At 43.3% G+C, this 19,677-nt stretch overlaps 1 protein-coding gene across 2 annotated transcripts in view; it reads right to left on the reverse strand.

Moving 5' to 3' along the window:
• LACC1 (laccase domain multifunctional purine nucleosidase 1) overlaps nucleotides 1–19,677 on the reverse strand; it is a 123,576-nt gene that overhangs the window by 68,890 nt on the left and 35,009 nt on the right. For both annotated transcript variants that reach the window (XM_086935018.1, XM_086935019.1), the window contains exons 2-3: nucleotides 15,914–16,518; nucleotides 1,550–1,731 (exon numbers count right to left, since the gene is read on the reverse strand). In XM_086935018.1, coding sequence (XP_086791144.1) covers nucleotides 1,550–1,731; nucleotides 15,914–16,484 — 753 coding nt within the window. In that variant the 5' untranslated portion in view covers nucleotides 16,485–16,518. The remainder of the gene's footprint in view (nucleotides 1–1,549; nucleotides 1,732–15,913; nucleotides 16,519–19,677) is intronic.

The following is a 19,677-nucleotide window of genomic DNA, read 5'->3' on the forward strand; positions in this document are numbered from 1 at the left end:
AGGTCTGGAGCTGCATCTTAAACCCAGGTCCACCAGAGTGACCCCAAGGGCAAGTTGGATGGCCTCCTTATTAAAGCCTCACGGACAGAGAATCACCTTGAAACCAGCTTCTGGAATCAATCTGCTGTGAGTGTTGCCCGCCAAGTGGTACCACCCCATTCCTGGACCCTTGGAAGTGGGCCTGAAGGTGCTCTGCCAGTCCAGCTGCGCTCCTGTTGACAGAACTGGCGCATCACGATGCATATCCGACAAGAGGAGTTCAGGTACTTTGTTTAGCGGGCCCATGCGCCATTGTAGTCGGCATGAACTTGTGACTTTAACCCGGTCAAGTGAGACCGGATAACCACAGTTGGCACTTTGTGCTTTTAGTCACTATTTTCACTTACATCTTTAAAACTGCATATCTCCGGTTCTATTAATTGGACTTTTGTCATTTTGGTCTCAAGTAATTTATTAAATTTTACTCTAAATTGGGGTGGTATTTTTCTTCTATTGTGTTTCCACTTTATTATGTTTTAAATGCTGCATATATGCTTTACACCTTGCCTCTAAGTTAAGCTTGACTGCTGTGTGCCAAGCTACCAGAAGGTTAAGCTTGGGCTAATTTGAGGTTTGCTTCTGTTTCACCATGACAGAGATTGTGGTTGCTGCTTGAGTAGGTTTTCACCTACCTGAACCAGTAATCCATTTTCCTTCAAAGTGCATTGTATCCTAATACACTTGAAATAAGGGGAAGAGGAATTCTATCACGTCGTGATGGAGTACCTGTCCACCAGGCAAGAGATCAGGCAATTTTGGGGATGGAATATATGACAGTGTGCTCCTCTCACCTGAATGTTCAATTACGAGACAAGTTTTCAAAAACTGAATTGCAAACACTGTAAGACTGCAGGTTAGAAATTGTGTACTTTTTTGAGGTGAAAGTTGACTTATAAAAAAGGGAAGAAAACAATGTAACATTTTGCAATAATTAAAAAAAGGATAGAGAAAGTGGCAGACTGGAAGGCTTCAAAGTTTTTATCCAACTTCAAATGCAACACTATGGTTTACAAATGAGGCACTGGTGCCATAGCATGCACTAACTTATTATTCATTAGTGTTTACTGCTATAACACAGCCATGTCGTTTGTCTCTGTACATTGTCCCCAGTCACATATAATGTTCAGACATTATGAAAAGTACATATATTGCTGTGTCTTTTACATTTTGATAATGTATAAAACCCTAAACTCCACAAGTCAGACGCCATAGGTGAAAGGAATAGGGAGCAAATATCCATTCTTTTTGATGTGGAAATACTGATGGTTGACATATTTAATGAATACATTTTTTTGCCAAAAAAAGATTTTATCTTACAAAAATCTGTTTGTTTTGACGGTTTGGATTATTCAAGGCATTAAGTGACAATGCTTTTATCCTTTTTACAACTTTTTATAATTTTCAACAGTGCACAGTAATATTTTGACTCGTATTAATTTTAAACATTGGTATTGTAAAAGAAGGAGTATGTGATATCACAGTTTATTGGCACTATCATCAACTACCGTACCTTTACAGGGCGATATGTATCTGGATGGAACCCAGCAGCCTTTGCCAAGCGGTGTAAGTTTTCTGTCACCACTGCCTTTGGATCCTTGCGTTTGGAACTGCTGAACAGGTTCAGGGAGCTGAGGGTTTCAATGATGGAAATGCCACCTTCCCTTGTAGTAAAGCCATGTATGAAAATGGAATCTGTTGGGCAGATTAGGTTTCTTCAATATAATGCATCAATGTAGAGAAGATAGGGTATAAAAACATGTTCCTAAGACTAGGTCATGCTTAATACAGCAACAGGTGACTAGGGTGGATTACATCAATTAACGATTTTTCTCTGATAACGGCAACTCTTTAGAAAATCGTATGGCGCTCTATAGTGAAGGATATATAATGATGAATGAAATATACCTCACTGAAAACCTTAAAACCAATATGACCCAAAATATGCGCATGATTATGATGGCGGTCGGACCGCCATTCTGTCAGGAAGGGGACCGTCCTGCTAGCTGTCGGTGGTCCTGGCATTGGGATTAGGATGCGACTGCATTTACAGCGGTCATAATCTGTATATTTTGTATTGCGGCATGTGCTGCGGACTGCAGCACACACCGCAGTCCAAAGTAAAAGCATTACACATATCCCTGCACTATGTGGCACGCAGGGCCTGCCACCTGGTGCAGGGACTGCATGGTGCGTGCCCCATATCGGAGGTCAGGGGGAAGGGCGGGCAGCTATGGGCCCCCAAGTCCCATTCAACCTGTATTTTCATGGTGGGTTAACTGCCATGAAACAGCCAGCGGCAAGGGACAGTGTAATACCTATGGCAGTGCCTGAGCAGGCACCGCCACCATTGTACGGATTGCAGCCCCTCCGCAGTCTGACGGGCTCCTTGAGCAAGTCGGATCAGTGGCGGTCGGTCTCTCTGACCGCCCAATATCCACCCGCCATCATAATGTCCGACAGACAGACAGTGGCGGTCCCACCATAATTGTAATTGCGCCCTAAATTCCAGTTAACGCTTTTAGATACGTTTGTAATGATGGACCATTAGCGCCATGTCAGTGGACTGTTGGTGTAGCAGATGACGGTTTTGGAGACTGCTTACTGCATACGACCATGGTTGTTCAACTTCCTTCCCTCAGAAAACTCATGCTGTGCATGAATATCATCTCATGAGCATATAGAAGCTGTCAGAGAGGCTCAACAGAGAAGTACTTTCTTATTAGGGTTGGAAAAGAGATAAAATAGGGGGTTCTATAGGTTGGGAATGACCCGGATGATAAGGATCTGTTTTATCCACATTCAATTTTAACTAACGTCCACAATTCATTCTCGGATGTCTGACAAGCTGAGTTGAAGAGAGCATTCATCTCAACAGAGGCTGGGCAGTCGAAAAAGTGTGAGACACGATTCTAAAAAGGCACAAAGTTGGTTAGCTATTAAAGATTACTGTATCTTGGCCGCAGTGGGCATAAGGGTGATAGGCCAGTAGCTGAAAGGAAAGGTAGTGTCAAGAATGATTTTCGATTGAAGAAATTATAGTGCCTTTTTAAAGGAAGATGGAACAGTTCCAAGCTCATGGAAAAACAAATGATATCTAACAAAGGGGTGAAAAGCAAGTTTTTCACTTGAGATATGAAGCGGATAGGAAAATGGCAGCTGGGAGGAAATGGTGGAGTAATGGCGGTATAAGTAGCTCAAAATCAGACCTACAAGAGACCAAGGGCCCGATGTAGGTAAACTCCACTTTACCACTTCTTAAATACCGAATCATACCGATTCGGTATTTAAGAAGTGGTAAATTGGAGGGGGGGAAATGTAGGTAAACCAGATGTTTTGATTACCGATTCGGTAAAAATCGGTATTTACCGATTCGGTAAATACCGAATCGGTAATGCCCATTGCTTCCTATGGGCTTTGAAGCCCATAGGAATCAATGGGCATTACCGATTCGGTATTTACCGAATCGGTAAATACCGAATCCATCAAGGGTGCAGGGGGTGTCACTTTGACACCCTCTGGCACCCCCAATACAGGAGTGGGTGCCATGTGGCAGGCATACATGCCCCAAGGGCAGGTCTGCCTGTCACATGGCATAGGTGTGCATGCACATATGTGCATGCACACCGGAATCGGTATTTTACCATGAGGTTTTATTTCATGGTAAAATACCGATTCTGTAAGGCCTCTGGGACTCAGAAGAGTCCCACCTACATATGTAAAATACCGAATCGGTATGAATACCGATTCGGTATTTTACAGATTCGGTAACTTTACCGATTCAGTAAAAATACCGAATCGGTAAACAAGGTCCCCCTACATCTCATTGACCCATTTACCGGTCGGTAACGGCCGAAATCGGCCGTTACCGACCGGTAAAGGCCACCTACATCGGGCCCTATATGTTTCGAATAGGAAGGAACAGAAGTTTGATTTGAGAAATCATGCAAAATCCGAAATCTAATAGCCTCAAATGTTCTTAAACATTTGCAGGTGAGATAATTACATAAAGACACCAAAGGCAGCGCCCAAGAAAACAGGTGTGATGTGAATGAGAATTCAGATAGAATTCTGAAGATATTTTTTTTTGCAGTGAGTGGTGGAGATTCTCTGAGTGTAATGTTAATGCTTGCCGCCTGAAGTTCATGCTTCTAATGTTTATTGGTGTTATTTTATTCAGCCTTTTTTTCAGGATAATATTCTTTCCTCAAGCAGCCTTCAGTGTATTTCGTGACAGATTTAAATAGGTTTAAAAAACACAAGTGGTACCAGGGGAATGAGTTTTAGAGGGTTTTAGTAATCTCACAATAAAAGGAATAAAAGTATTGAGAGTGGATAGGAAACTTAGACAGATACTGTTAATTTTGTCAAAAGGGTAAGAACCCAAAAGGGGTGTTCAAATGGCTGTGGTTAAAATTGAATATAGATACGTAGGGCAACTTTTTCTCCAGTCATATCAAAAAATTAATGAGAGGGAAGAAATTTGGGAAATAGAAGAAATGGCTATATAAACGTAATTTAGTGTAGGTCAGACAATCCAACTGGAACAAATTTAAAGTTGAGTATTGTGGAATGTTCTGCAATAATTCGTCAAGGAATCTGATCAGGTGAGTGACATACATGCGGTTTCAGCAGGCAGGGGAGAATCAGAGACAGAAATCGCAGATGGTGGGGGTCAGTCTTCTCATCCATATGTAGACTTGAAGTCTCCTATTTAAATGGGCATGGAATAAGCTGTAGAAATGACCAAAAGGAGTGCCCATAAATTCTGGGAGACACAAGACTAGGCTGCCTGGCAGATGGTAGATCAACATGCAAGAAAAAGAGCATTTTACTGATAGCAATATCTTAACGGAGAGCACTTTTGCGTTAGTAAGCTACTGGGAGGCTAGAAGTGTGAAAGAGAAAAGATTATGAGTAAAAATGGCAACACCAAAGCCACATTTATCCCTACAGTAGTCAAGGAGGGAGATGGAAATGCAGGAGAAGAGTTTCAATAATGCCGGACCCAACCAAGTGCAGATGGTTGCCCTTGATAAGACTGGAAATGACCAAAGCATGTGTTGGAATAACACGAAAATTAAGAAAAGCTACCCTGAGTGGCTAAATAAGGGAGCTGAATGAGGGTTGTGAGACGTTGCTGCTTTGGGGTGTGCCAGTTAGAAGGCTGCATCTGATAAGCTTCTCTAGATTACTAGCTGGAGCTGAATGTAGGTCAAGCGTTGAGCTAACAATTCATGTTTAGAATAAAAAAAGAGAAAAAAAGTGATGCGAAGAAGGGGCCATACCTGACTGAGCACTGATTGAGACAGTATCACGACCTGTTAGGTGCAGACAGCCATAGAGAAGTTTGACTTTAGTGTGCTATAAGGGCATCTTCTTTACTAGTTGCATTGCCCTGCATACCAGGCCAGCAGGACATGCTGGGAGGTGGGACCAGCCACACCAGAGAAATAGAAATAAAAGAAGTCAAAACAAGGAGCCAAACTTAGGATTGACCTTGAGCCCAGCTGCTACTGGTGTGAGATGGTTGGGTCCACCACAGCACCTACTGGGAAAAGAAAGTTCGCTAAAATAAAGAGAGAAACAATAAACTATAATCAGTCAAAATAACAAAGATTATCAGGTGGTAGGCAAACATTAAAATAAGGAACTAAATTCACTGGGCACAAGGGACTGGCTCCACCAGCGATACAAGAAAATGAAAAGGGAATAAATAAACAGAAAACGCTGTCTGATTTCAAGGTGGCCAGTATAGTAATCCATACTGGTTACCAGGCTAATTAGGTCTTGTTAGGATTTGAACTCTCACCAGTATATAACTATTATAGCAGATGTAAGTTTTACCTCACAGAGCCATCTTGCCAGCATAACTACTATTACGTTCCCCAGTGAGGCATAGTCTTCTTTTTTTAATAAACTTTACAATATCAAAAAGCGTTTCACTTGGCAGTGTGTGTCTTATACATTATCAAATCAAACCAATCCAAAATATTATTATTTAATTGTTTTCACAACACTTCATTTGGAATTTGATTTGTTGAATGACAACACAACCTTTAATTAAAATTCAAGAAAGGAGTGGCAGATTTATTTTGGTGCTGTTTTCACAATTCTTTCTACTCTTATTTATTTTATTTGGAAGTTTTGTATATCGCGACAGATGCTTCAGCGAAGAGGCGTCCCGGTGCTTATAGCCATGCCAACAGAGTGCAGAAGCAAGACCCTAGGAGTGGAAGCTAGGCCCTAGGAAATAAGAGAGTTTTAATTGCTTTACGGAAGGACAGAAGGCAGTCTAGACGGCGGATCTGCATAGGGAGGGAATTCCATAGTTTAGCAGCAAGGTACCGAAAGGACCGACCCCCTGCTCTAAGACGCTTCACCCGGGGGACCGTGGCAAGGAAATGCTTGGCCGAGCGCAGCTGGCGTGTAGATACATAGGGGATCAGCAGATTAGACAAAATCTCAGGAGAGGACCATTTTAGAATTTTAAAGGTCAGACAGAGTGCCTTAAATTGAATCTTCATTTCTATAACAGTTCATCAAGGTTAATAGTTTAACAAGGTTCAAGAAAACTTTGTGGCATTATCTTGAAAACTAACAAATCAGATAATAGCCATAAAGAAGCACCAAAAATGGCCTAAATATCTGTGTGCTGGGGTTGACAACGATTGGTAACCCTGGCATTACCTGCAGTAAATGCTGGAGGCTGAGTCCAATCTTTTGAAAAAAGTTACTTTTATATTTTGTTAAAATGTAAAGGACATGAGAAAAACATGGCCTCAAGTGAATTAGGTATTGCAATAAAACAGTTAACAACATGAGCGCAAGTATTGGCCAGTTTCTCCTGTTGAGAGAGACATTGGAAGTCATGATGCAATGCATCGCTCACACAATGGGAAGTAATGAAGGAAAAGTAGTTTTATGGCCATGAGCTGGAGCATGGTCATCATCAATGTAAATGTTGCCTTTCCCCATGGGTCTAAGATGCAGGGTTATGGCATGTCTATAGTGGCACAGTGGACAAACATGTGATGGACTAGAAAGCAACCAGATTAATTACCAGTGGCAGATATTAATTCAAGCATTACATACATCAATTTCTTTGCATTTTTACGTGAGATGCTGTTAGTGTGATGGGTATGTCAAGACATGCGTCAGGGGCTCATTGTGCTTTCAAACTCAAGCTGCACTTCACTGACCAGGCCTACGGCAATCCAAATTGGTCAGCAGTGGCTTGTGTTCCCGTCTAGGGGGAACCTGGCCTAGCAGTTAGAGCTGGACTGTTGCTACTGAAGCATGATCAAGTCTGATTGACATATGGCTGGTCTCGGTCTAGACTGGCTAAGTGGACAGAAGAACAATGGACTGGAATCTATCCAGGTAATTATCACTGGCTGAGATTAATTCAAGCACTCCACTCACCACTTTGCTGTGTTGCAAAAATGCAGCAATGCAGGGAGACTGGAACTCTCGGAATTTTCTTTAACCCCTCCCATGCTCATGTCGAGCTCAGCATGAGCCACAGTGGCCGTGTGCTCATGACAAGCTTAGCTCATCATAGTGGTCATAACGCTCGCACGTGGGGCTAATTCCCCTGCTGTGTTGAACGTTCTGAAGAAACAGGTGTGGCCGTGACAAGCTCAGCTTGTCATGAGCACACAGAGCTGAGCTCGTCATGAGCACAGGGTGCTGAGCGCCCCCCACCCCCAGCACAGTGGGGGAATTAGCCCTGCAGGCAAGAGGGTAAACTATATTCAAAGTTGAACTAATAGTGAGGGTTAACGAGGGAGGCAGTAGAGAGCAAACAAGTGCTAGGCTGGATTGAGTGAAATGGCCAGGGACTAACATGGAAACCTAATGATGGTCGGCTATGGTTAGCAATGTGGTCCCTGAAATCTTTCAACACGGTCGTTTAGATTCCGAGACATCCCCTTGAAGAGGAATGTGTAAGAGAGTTGGGAAACAGTGAACAATGAAGTCACTTTAGATCCAAATGAAAGGCAGTAAAATAGAATAGGTTGCACTCTGGGCACATAGAGGAGATACCACCAAGCAATGAGAAGGTGCAACAAAGACCAGAAATTAAAATTCATGTGTTAAACTAGGTGTGGACTAGGGTGGAAATTGGTTAAAAGCACATATGAAAGTGTGCTAAATGTTTTACACGTATGAGCAAGGATTGTCAGGCAGGACTTAAGAGTCAATTAAATGTTCTCCCCATCCAGTGCCCAAATGTTTATTTTCCTGTAATGAGGAAGGTTCATGGTACAAAAGTAATCACTGTAGTCTGAGATTGGTCACGGTTTCAAGATTCTGTTGGTAGGATCAGCAAATTACACCAAAGTTGAACAACCATGAAGATGAACTCGTTCCAAATTCAAATGTTGCGTCTAAGGCAATGTTGCAATGCCCAATGTTGTATTCCTGTTATCATGTATACTCAAAGTGAGGTGTGTATCAGCAGAAACAGGGCCAGCTTTAGGGCAGTGTAACCTGTGCAGCCCCATCTCGCCCTGACCTTGGGGGGGCGCTGTGTTTAGAAATACCATGGGGTAAAAGCACCTGCTGCAAAGGTCCTTGCGTATCCAGCAGTTTTCAGGCAACAATAACAATGGTAAAATAACTCTGGTGATTAACATTCCTGCTAGAGAGAGAGAGCAGAGTTTTGTCTACAGAGAGTTTTCACTCATCATAATGCAGAGCCGCAGGTTAATATGCTGGCTGCAAAGAACGTGTACCATGCAGATCACAGAACTGTATTTTATGTGGATAAGCCCAGTGGGTTACTACTTTTGTCACAGAAATACTTTTTTTTGTTGTAGTTAATGAGTTACAATCCTAATATAAAACACAGTGAACTATGAACAGGCAGAAAAGAGATGCATACAAAGGGTATGGTATAGGTTAGAGCATTACGTGTTTTCTCTCATTATCCTAATGTTCCCAAAAAGGGTTCGTTTAGGTAGAAATACATTCTTACAAGTAAAGCCAACCCAAGCCGCTAAGGTACTTTTTAAATCCTGAGTTTACGCTTCTCCAGACCAAACACTCTTCAAATATACTGCCTACTTGTATGAATTGCATGTGATTCCTACATCGTGTAATCCGAATTGTTTCAAGCAACATTTCCTAAAGACTGATTTACACACATATAATTAATTTTCTCTGTAGGTGTGTGTGATGTAAAGTGCTCTAACACCCTACTCTGATGTGAGTAACTATATAAAACAAATGAAAAGCACGTGAGAGAGGAGCTAAGGAGAGATGAGGGTCACTGTTGGAGGGTGGTAGTGGGGGAATCAGTGGAGAAGTAGGAGCGTGGTGGGTGCAAAGAAGATTGTCACACTGGGCGCAACCAGCACTAAAGTTAGCCCTGAGCGGTAACATTCAACAGTCTTTACTCTAGCGGGACACAATACTAGTAAAGACTTATGAAGATGAATATTTAGAAAATCAGACAGGATCAGCACCAGATTGGTGCACTTTTCCTGTGTCTCTATTAAAACGACTTTCTTGATTGGGGCTAGGTCTCAGGAGATCTATACAGTATGTGCATAACTGGGACAGTGCAGTCCACCACTATACAATGGGAAGGGCTGGTAAAATGTTTCTCAGAATGGACCACTAGCCATTGACCACTATCTTTTTGGCTGTAGCTCCGTCCAGCACCAAAGATACCTCTTTCTCTCACTCTTAATTTAGCCCGTCTATTTCATTTCTCCCTATAATTACCAGCTCTCCCTCCACCTATCCTGCATTAATGTTTCTCCCTCATTTTTCAATACAATGCCACATTGGTACTATAATGCATTGGCCTTCTTGGGCTGTGCTGACAAGTCTGGCAACCAATACCAGGGTCAAGCCCATGCCCCAGCTGGATAGCACTGTGGCCATTATGGTTAGAGGGTAGGGAGAGGTCTGGCTGTACTATGCAAATACACGTAATGTTAGAGAAAGCATTCCCTACTCAATGTCATCACTCCAACTCTGCATCTATCCCTACTTCCATAAACTATTACTCTTTGTACGTCATGCTAAAGCTGGACCATGAGCACAAAACATTCTTTGTCCATTATGCTAGTCAACGACCCATGGCCAAGCCCTGTATGGAGCAGGAAGTTAGACTGCCCTTAAAAGCTGACACAACAAAAACAGACTGGCAATGGGGGACACACACTAGCGCGGGAAGAACACAAAGTAAAAATGAGAACATAGGCTAGGGAAGTATAAGTGAGAGAAGAATAAATTAAAGCGAGAGGGGAACAGAAAATGGAAAATAAAGAGTGCAAAAAATGTCAGATGCAGCAGTGGTTGAAAACAAATCAGACACAGGCAAAGCCAAATGTTCTGACTCTGCCAGTGCTCGTGGTTCCCCATAATTAACTTTTCCAATACTAGATGCAAGGCTGGACAGGCCTTTTGGTCCACCAGGCATTTCCCCAGTGGGCTTGCGCCTTTGGCGACAGGCTTAGAAAGCCCAGGGCCGCTCCTGGTGCCTCTGTCATTTCCTCCCGCTACCTGAGGCTAAATTCAGCAAGCATAGGGAGTCTTCAAGAGAGAGAGAGAAGGCGAGGGAGGGAGGAGAAAGGTAGAAAGAAAGAGACCAGAGAGGGAAAAGTGCGAAAGGAGAGAAGAGCAAGAGAAAGATGGACGGGAAGATAGAGTTAGAACGAGGAGACACACACAGGGGGCTGGTATGAGCTTTTTTGAGAGGGTTGCCCTTGTCTCCTGAGTCCGGGTCTGGTTAGGTGCATTGAAAGCTGGGCCACAATGGCAAAGCACAGCGGGGAACGGTTTGTGACCACATGCATGACGAGTTCATGCATATGTGGCACCGGCCATTTAGAGCTCTGCGTTAACCTCGTTGAGAAGCGGTGTTTCCAATCCTGCCACTCTGAGGTACGCTAACAACAGTTTCGGACTAAGAGAAAGGGGGGGTACAAGAAGGGGAGGGTCTCCTGGGGAGACCGTCGATTCATGGTTTCAGCCCCAAAGCTGTGGAATACCCTACCTCAGTCAATCCGGACCAGCACCTCTCTCTGGTCCTTTCGAAAACATCTTAAAACTTGGCTGTTTAACCAGTAATGTCTCAGATCATACATTTGTAGAGAGAATATGATGCAGAAGTTGCAGCGCCGAGACGCCCAAGGGCATTCGTTCGCGCTTTATCAAATCTCATAAATAAATAAATAAATAAATACACTATAAAAGAGTCAAAGGGAGAATTCAGCCTAAATCTTTTACTATTTCAAGTGCACTGTGTGCCTCCGACTAAAGTTCATTATTTGTGTTTATTGTGCTTGAGAGAAATCCTAGTTACCACTTTACACCCTGCATTACAGTCATTTGAAAGTGACAATTTAGAAATGTTCAAAAACAAAATCCCTCAGATTGTACATGAAGCATATCTTTTGGGATGATTTATAAGATGAAATAACTGCAGGAAAGATAGGATTTTAGCTCCAGAGGGACAGGTTCCAGTACAGTTTTTAACAACTAAGTAGTGATGCACAGGTAGTGTGACCATGATGTCAGTAACGTTAGGTGGTTTCCAAGACCATAAATTCTTCCCATAAAAGGGGAAGGTAACAGGGGCTCTTATGAAAAGGAAATGGAAGTAAAACAGGGACTAAATGAGCAAGGGAATCCAGAAGAGATTGAAGCACTTTGTGGCGCTCCACTCAAACAGAAGACTAATATAATAAAAAATGAATAGTAATGTACTGTCATTTTTCATAAATGGGCAGAATTGATTGCACCTTTCATGAGTGGTATCAGTGCCTTAAGTACTGCCTTTACACTTAAATCAAATGTTTAATCAGGGTCTCGTCAGGCGAAGTCTTTCTGTCATTACTTGAAAAAACTTGAACTTAAATATTTTTTAAAAGATGCAATTAAATTTGAGTTACAGTCTTTCATTAGGTTGCTAAAAACAGAAGAGTTTCTTTAAAAAATGCAAAATGACTCTTAAAAAACATTTGCAAATAAAATCTTACCTTACAGTCCTAAATGACAGGTAATGGTAAAAAAAAAGCACAGTACATCTTTAATTAAATATATTTATCTGAACTGATGACAACTCGCGTGAACCGCCAAGTGCACCACGGCAGAATCCAGTTTCTCATTTGTTTGCAAATACATTCAGCCATGTGAGCGTCACACACTTAGAGAGACGCACCAGTTAATGCCCTTTAAGTCAAGTATTTCTATTTGTCTTTGAACGTTCAATATCAAAAGATGTGGGCAAGAAGAAAAACACTACTATTGAAAAATGGCCTATGGCATCCTCAGAATGCTTATCAACCAATGTGAGAAGTTAGGCTGGCATATGATGTCCACTAGTTCTAGTGGGCACCTTGCACCAGTCTAATCGACCCGTATTGATGGTGGTTGTAAAGTCAACCTTATGGAAAGCTATCCTAGGGGTAGCAATGGCGAGCAGTCTTCAGGCTAAGACTTCAGAGAGCGAATTAGGCTAGTTGTTTTACCAATTATAATCTCTTGAGTGCCAAATGAAAGCACACCACACACAAGGTATATATCAAATATATATGTATTTATTCTAAACAGAACTCCTCTGCACTCTTTATGAGGTCAGAGGTAAAAGTACAATACAAGGAACTTAATTAGCATACGATAAGTTGTACAGTATACGTTATGCACTAGAGGCCTCACAAACCATATACTAAAATAGTGGTATAAGAACCACCTGTGAAATAGAAAGCAGGCCTGGGGCCTGTGGAATCTCTGGGGCTATGCTAAACAACCAAAGGTTAGGAAGTAGGATGCCCACGGGAGACGCGTGCAGTGTCTAAACACTGCCGCGGGTTACCATTGACTTTCTATGCGAAACAAACAAGTTACAATTTTACAATTTAAGGACACTTCCGGATGGACTACGATGGAACCCTTTTAAACTTTGAGGACACTTTGAGAGGCAAGACCCACGGGAGCACCGGAGTACTTGTGTTACCTCACCCAGGGAAGCCGGGTGCAGAGGTGCCTTTTCGTGTCAGGTTTCGTCGTCGTTTTCAACAGAGATCTGCAAAGAAGTGCTGCAGGCGACCAGAGGAAAAGTGTCCGGGGGTATCGAAGATCTGAAGAACTTGAAAGCAGAGGAGAAAAAGAGTCTGGGCCACTTGTCAGTGACAAGGGGGGGGCGATAGAAAGATGCCACCAGATGTCGGGTGCTTCCAGGTGAAAAGGTGAACTTTGTCTCTTCAGCTGCAAGGACCAGGAGGCGTCGACGATGGCCAGGAGCTGGATTCGAGCTGTCCAACAAAGGATCTAGTTGACTGCGGTGTCAGTATCCGGATTGGATCCCAACAAGCCTTGGCAAACGCAAACCACAAAGGATGTTGAGATTGGCTTCGGTGCAGACCATCAAGGTCTGTGGAACCTCTCCTTTGCAGGGAAGTTGGAGCAAGCTTGGAGCAACCAGGAAAGTAAGTTAAAATAAAGGATTGTCTTCTTGGGGGCTTACTAGCGGATTAGGAACCGCGAAGACACGTCGAGCGGAAATGCATAAATGGAGCCCACGGGCCACTCGTGGAATGTAGAGCTTTGAGCTTCAGTGCAAAAGGTGCTCGGGTCAGGGGCTTCAAGCACCCCAATGCAAAACTTCGGGATACCTCGGGAAGTCGATGCAGGTAGCAAAAATGCAAGATGTCCAGGTGTTCCGGTCCCATGTCTCTCGTATCCGCCATCGGTCTCAGCTTTGCTGTGAGAGAAGGTTGGGGTCAGAGATGTCTGGAAGTCAGTGTCCTGTGTCGCAGATTCTTCGGGATCCGGCGGGAGCCTAAAAAATGCAGACCAGCAAGGATGCTTTTGGTGCCTGTTTGAACAGGGTGGTCAATCCTTGACCACAAGGGAGATGTCTTCCATCTTCCAGTCGAAATGGAATGTCGAAGGTACAGGATATATGTTTCAGAGTTTCTTTCAGGGTAATCTAAAGTCCTAGGGACTGGGATCCTATACTTATACTAAGTTTAGGGGTGGGACTAACTTCAAGGTCCCTCCTATGGGTGGAGATGGGGAGGGGGTGGTTACACCCCTTCCCCTTTGTCCAGTTTTGCGCCAGAGCTGGGGCTGAGAGCCCCAGCAACCGGTTTGAACTGGGAAATGCATGGGGCACCTAGTGTGCCCAGGCAGTGTCTGGGAAGCATTCACTGAATGCAGCCCTTTGTTCGCCATAAGTTAGCGGGGTATGCTCAGACGTGAGTCCCTTGCTCACTTTGCCACTGGATACAAGCAAGCCTGGCTGAAGACGGCTGTAATGCCAGAAACCGGTCCGTGGAAGCTTGTTTCCGGTCCAGGGAAGGCATGGCTTGGCAGTTCGGGCTGGACTGCTCCCATGAGGCACAGGGTCAGACTGATTTGCATATGGCCATGTCCGAACTGGGGTGGCAGAGTGGGCTAAAGAACGGTGATGGATTAAACCCAGATCTGTTGACAGGGTGTGAGTGTTTGATTGGTTCAGATGCTCCGTCCATCACCACCCCCTTTTGTACCACTTTGTTCGCCATAAGTTGGCAGGGTATGGTCAGACGTGAATCCCTTGCTCACTTTGCCACTGGATTCAAGCAAGCCTGGCTGAAGACGGCTGTAATGCCAGAGACCGGTCCTAGGAAGATTGTGTCCGGTCCAGGTCAGGCATGGCTTGGCAGTTCGGGCTGGACTGTTCCCATGAGGCACAGGGTCAGACTGATTTGCATATGGCCATGTCTGAACTGGGGTGGCAGAGTGGGCTAAAGAATGGTGATGGATTACACCCAGATCTGTTAACTGGGTGTGAGTGTTTGATTGGTTCAGATGCTCCGTCCATCACCACCCCCTTTTGTACCAATACACAAAGAGCCTGCCTGGGGAAGTGCCAGCACCTCCCTGGGCAGGAAACCTATTGTCCAGGCCTCCCCGGCCGGAGTTTCATCCAGCAGCAGGAGGGCAGACTCATGTCTGTGGCAGCAGCATCCATTATGAGATGCTGGGGCTCTGTTTAACTTTAACCGGGTAAACCTGTAACTACATGTCTTCTCCCTCTAGAACGGTGGAATGCTACCCCCGCCGCCAGGACTGGTGGGGGGGGGGGTAGTATTCCAAAGTGTCTGACACCTTACATGACATGTTTTGATAAATCCAAACCAAAGTTAGCATTAACCAAGAGGATTATAATGCACTTAAGAGTATATGGTATGGCTATATCATAGAACAGCTATAAGGAGATGGTTCCGAAAGCTACAGAGGGGCTCAGCTCATGCTAGGGCACTCTCTCACATAAAACCAAGCACTCTGCCTCCAGGATTGTCAAGGCCTGCCATAGGAGTGATTTATAGGTGTATATGTGTCTATATGTATATATAGATATAGGTATACTATATCTAAGTAAGGGGTGATTACACCACCTTACCCAGGCAGTGGGAGCAGACCTGTGGTGTCAGTTTGGAAGGCAGACCAGGGGTGGCACAATACATGCTGCAGCCCCTGGTAGGCCTAGGGTGCACCTATGCCCTGGGTACCTATGGTACACTATACAGGGGCTCAAAAGGGTGACACCCTAACCAATCTGGTATGTACCTAAAGTACATGGTATCAATTTAGAGAGAAGACAGCTGGGCTTTGGGCCTGCTTAGCAGGTCCACAGCCACACTAAAGTCGAAAAACCAGAGAATCACAGCAAAAAGTGGGGGTAACCAAAGAAAGCAGACCTTACTCTCCTACAACCAATACAATTGAAACATTCTGATTTTTAAAATGCGATTTTAAGTAATTTTTCTGATTGGTTTGTCTTCCTCATATTTCCTTTGCTAGGTACACGGCATGGGCATTAAAAAGCAATTTAATGATCTAACCATTTAAGAAAAGTGTACATTTTTACCTGAAATCAAGGAGGATTTGAGAATAGTAAGATTCCCCATAAGACCTTGAAGACTTCCCAGAAACATTGTAATGTCACGCTGGGCATGCTGGACCTGCTCTTCATTGTTCAATGCTTTCTGACATAAAGTTGACTTGTTGGCGCCATCTCCTTCCCACATTTTCTCCAAGATCTTGAACTCAAACTGGTAAACAGCAGTGAATAGATTATCCACATAAAAATCCATTGCAGGTGCTGCAGACTGTGGCAAGATTATGTTCACAATGTGTACATCAGCCTTGTCAAGTTTTTGTTTAATAGAGTACAATACAGCAGCCTTACTTGAGTTCCACACAACCTCAAATCCACGCTTTAAGACTTGGAAGTTCTTTGCTGCCTTTAGTATGGTTTCTTCTTGACTCCCATTCCTTTCAGATCCCAGCATCTGAGAGCACATGATGTAAACACATTTCGTGCAGTTTCCATAATATTCATCAGCACACTTGAATACATTCAGCATACATTTTGGATCACAAAACAATTCAGAGTTCAATGTGATGTCAAATACGTCAATCAACACTGCTTCTGCCATGCTTGTCTTCAAGGGATTCAGAGGATCATAAACTCTGCAGACATGAAAAGAAGAAATTGATAATGATTAAGATTCTGAAAATGTAAAAACAAACAAGCCAAGTAAAAAGTATATTTCTAATGGAAAATAATCCTACAGAAATTATCCAGAGCATGCTTTGGTTTGGACTGTTGCAATGGCGTAAACTATTATTCACCTTTTATTGCGGAACAGGTAACCTGTCATCTTAAGAGTATATGAAATAAATGTCTTCCATAGTTCCCCTCTCCTTCTTATGCTACAAATCTTGTGTTTCCTTATAATACTACTTATGCAAACCTTGCATTTCGGGGTAACCAAAGTTCATTCTTTTTCCATAGATGTAACCATCAGAAGTACCCTTATTCCAAGTTGCATTTCCTCACCTTTTAATGCATCACTATATGAAATATAATATGCATCTGAACAGTGCGGCTGTTATATTTTAAAAGTAGTGGGCCGCATCAAAAATTATGCAAAACCCTTTCAAAATAAATGTACCTTTAATGATCTTCTGCAGCACAGCACACGTTCGGCTCAGCTGCAAATACACTCAAAATTCCACCTTATTTGCTCTGCTTGCCTGATAATAGCATCCAAGCCAATCCAAACACTCCTCTCTTGCTGCTTACAATGCTAAACAGCATAAGAGCGGTGCTAAAATTGGCTGGAGCAGGCAAACACAGCCCTCCATCAGAGACCTACAGGGATGTGCCTCTGCTTCTCAGATACCTCTCAGTTGTTGATTGTAGAAGCCTGAACTACGCATGTCAGGCTGGCCACAGTGAAAACACCGGCCAATCTGACATGAGCAGTTCAGATGACACAGCTTCATGTCATCCCAACGAAGTGCTGTGATGCAGTGGGGAGGTCAGGGGGTCAACACCCCCACCCACGTCTCTATGGATGCACCGCCCCTGCCTCCGAGTAATATAAAGAAACAGATAAAGAGGAGGAAGAGCACAGCCTCACAAAAAAAGTCAACATAAAATGAACTATTTAGGGACGTTTTGAGATAATTTAAAGTTGTTCCCACCACTGTAACATGATGGTGTGATCAGGCAGTCATATGCTAATTGTGAAACTGTTCTTAAATTGACTTACTGGTGGCTGACGAAACTGGTGGCTCAGGAAAACACTAATTGTGTGTAGTTGGCAATTGGTGCAGGCGTAAATGCACTGACTTGGCAGGGCCTCAGTTAATGGTTTAGGGCTGTATCTAGGCTTTTGGTCCTAAAGTTTGTGTGGGGTACATCAGTTTTAGTTCTATTTTGGAACATTTTTAATTCAGTTCCTTATAGAACCAACTATTAGTGTGAGAGGTTTCCTTTCAATCAATCAATCAGTAGATTTGTTGAGGGTTACTTGTCATCCGTGAGAGTATCCAGAGTCTCAGTGTCATCCTATGGTGCAGCTAACAACCTGGGATAATTATTTTTCTTCCACTTGCATCACTGCTCTTTGGTCATAGAATCAGATATTTTATTTAATGCGATTTTATATAGCGTGAACATTACCCGAAGGTGTCAGAGCGCTTTACATAAGAACCAGTTGCGATACATAAAGACTTAGGATTACATGAGTTACATAAAAGACTCAAACAGAAAAAAATTGCAAATGTGCAAGTGGTAAAGTCACACAAGGAAGAGATACAAGCAAAAAAAATTGCAAATGTACAAGTTGTAGAGTCACACAAGGAAGAGATACAAACAGAAAAAATTGCAAATGTACAAGTTGTAACGTCACTCAAGGAAGAGATAGAAATGGATAAACTCTAAGAGTCACATAGGAATGGTAGAGTACAGGTCTACTACATATACTAGTGGTTAGAGTTATCTCTATATTCATGTATATACAAATAGTAGAATTTCTCAGGTCAAGGCCAAAAAAAAAAACCAGGAGAGCAGAGTTCCGTTAAGGGGGTGAGAGGGGGGACGTAGTCACAGCACCAAGGGAGAGTGGGAGGGATACAAGGGTATGGAGAAAAGGCAAATGTTATGTTATGTTATGTTAATATATATTTATTAAGCGCTCGTACGCCCGGGGGCTTCATGGCGCTATAGGAAGGGAACACAACACAACAGTTAAAAGTGAAATACAACTCAGCAATAGGCCTGCATGAACAGCCAGGTTTTAAGAGAATGTCTGAAGCTAAGAAGGTCTCCACTCAATTTCAGTTGTAAGGGAAGCGAATTCCAAAAGGTGGCTGCAAGATGGTCGAAGCAGCTGCCACCAAGACGCTTCCTTTTGAAAGATGGAACAATCAATAAAGATTTTTGAGCAGAGCGAAGATTTAAAGATGGATTGTATCTAGAGACAAGATCTTTTATAAACTTCGGGGCTGAGTTTTGTAAGGTTTTAAAAATAATACACCCGGTTTTAAATGCAATTCGCTGCGCAACAGGTAACCAGTGTAGTTGTTTCAAACCAGGTCTAATAGATTGCCACTTTGTAAGTCCAAGAATAAGCCTGGCGGCTTGATTCTGGGCCAACTGAAGTCGTTTTATCTCTCCCGCTGGGAGCCCCAAGTAGAGACTGTTAGAAAAATCCAGTCGGGATAGAACAAGGGCAATTATGACCTGGGTGAGAGCGGCCTGCGTAAGAAAGTGAGCTATTTTCCTTATTTTTTTGAGTTGAAAGAAACTGGACGACACTACAGTACCTACTTGTCTTTTCAAAGAAAGGTCCTCACTAATTGTTACTCCCAAGCTTTTGACTGAGGACGATCTCGTAGGTGGGGCCCCCATGCTAGAAGGCCAAAAGCATGGGCTCCAGCTTAGTTCACTTTGCCCAGGCAAGACCAATTCAGTCATGCCTGGGTTAAGTTTCAGATGATTAAGACTCATCCATCCCTGAATGTGTGTCATGGTGTTATAAAATTCTTCCACAGAGTCCTTGGTGTTCAAAGGGAAGATGAGTTTTAGATCTTCCGCGTAGTTATAGATGGTAACTTTAGCATTTCTTAGGGAGTACAGTAGTGGGTGAAGGTACAGATTAAAAAGCAGAGGTGACAAAGATGAGCCCTGGGCTACTCCACATGTGGTGGAAATAGTGGTAGCTGTAAAAGGGCCCAATCTTACTGATTGAGTGCGGCCTGTGATAAAGGAGCGAATCCAACTTAAAGCGGGCCCCCTGAGGCCAGCTTGTTCGACACGGTTGACCAGAATGGAATAGT

The sequence above is a fragment of the Lissotriton vulgaris genome, chromosome 8 (assembly GCF_964263255.1).
Source record: "Lissotriton vulgaris chromosome 8, aLisVul1.2, whole genome shotgun sequence".
In the NCBI taxonomy this organism is placed as follows: domain Eukaryota; kingdom Metazoa; phylum Chordata; class Amphibia; order Caudata; family Salamandridae; genus Lissotriton; species Lissotriton vulgaris.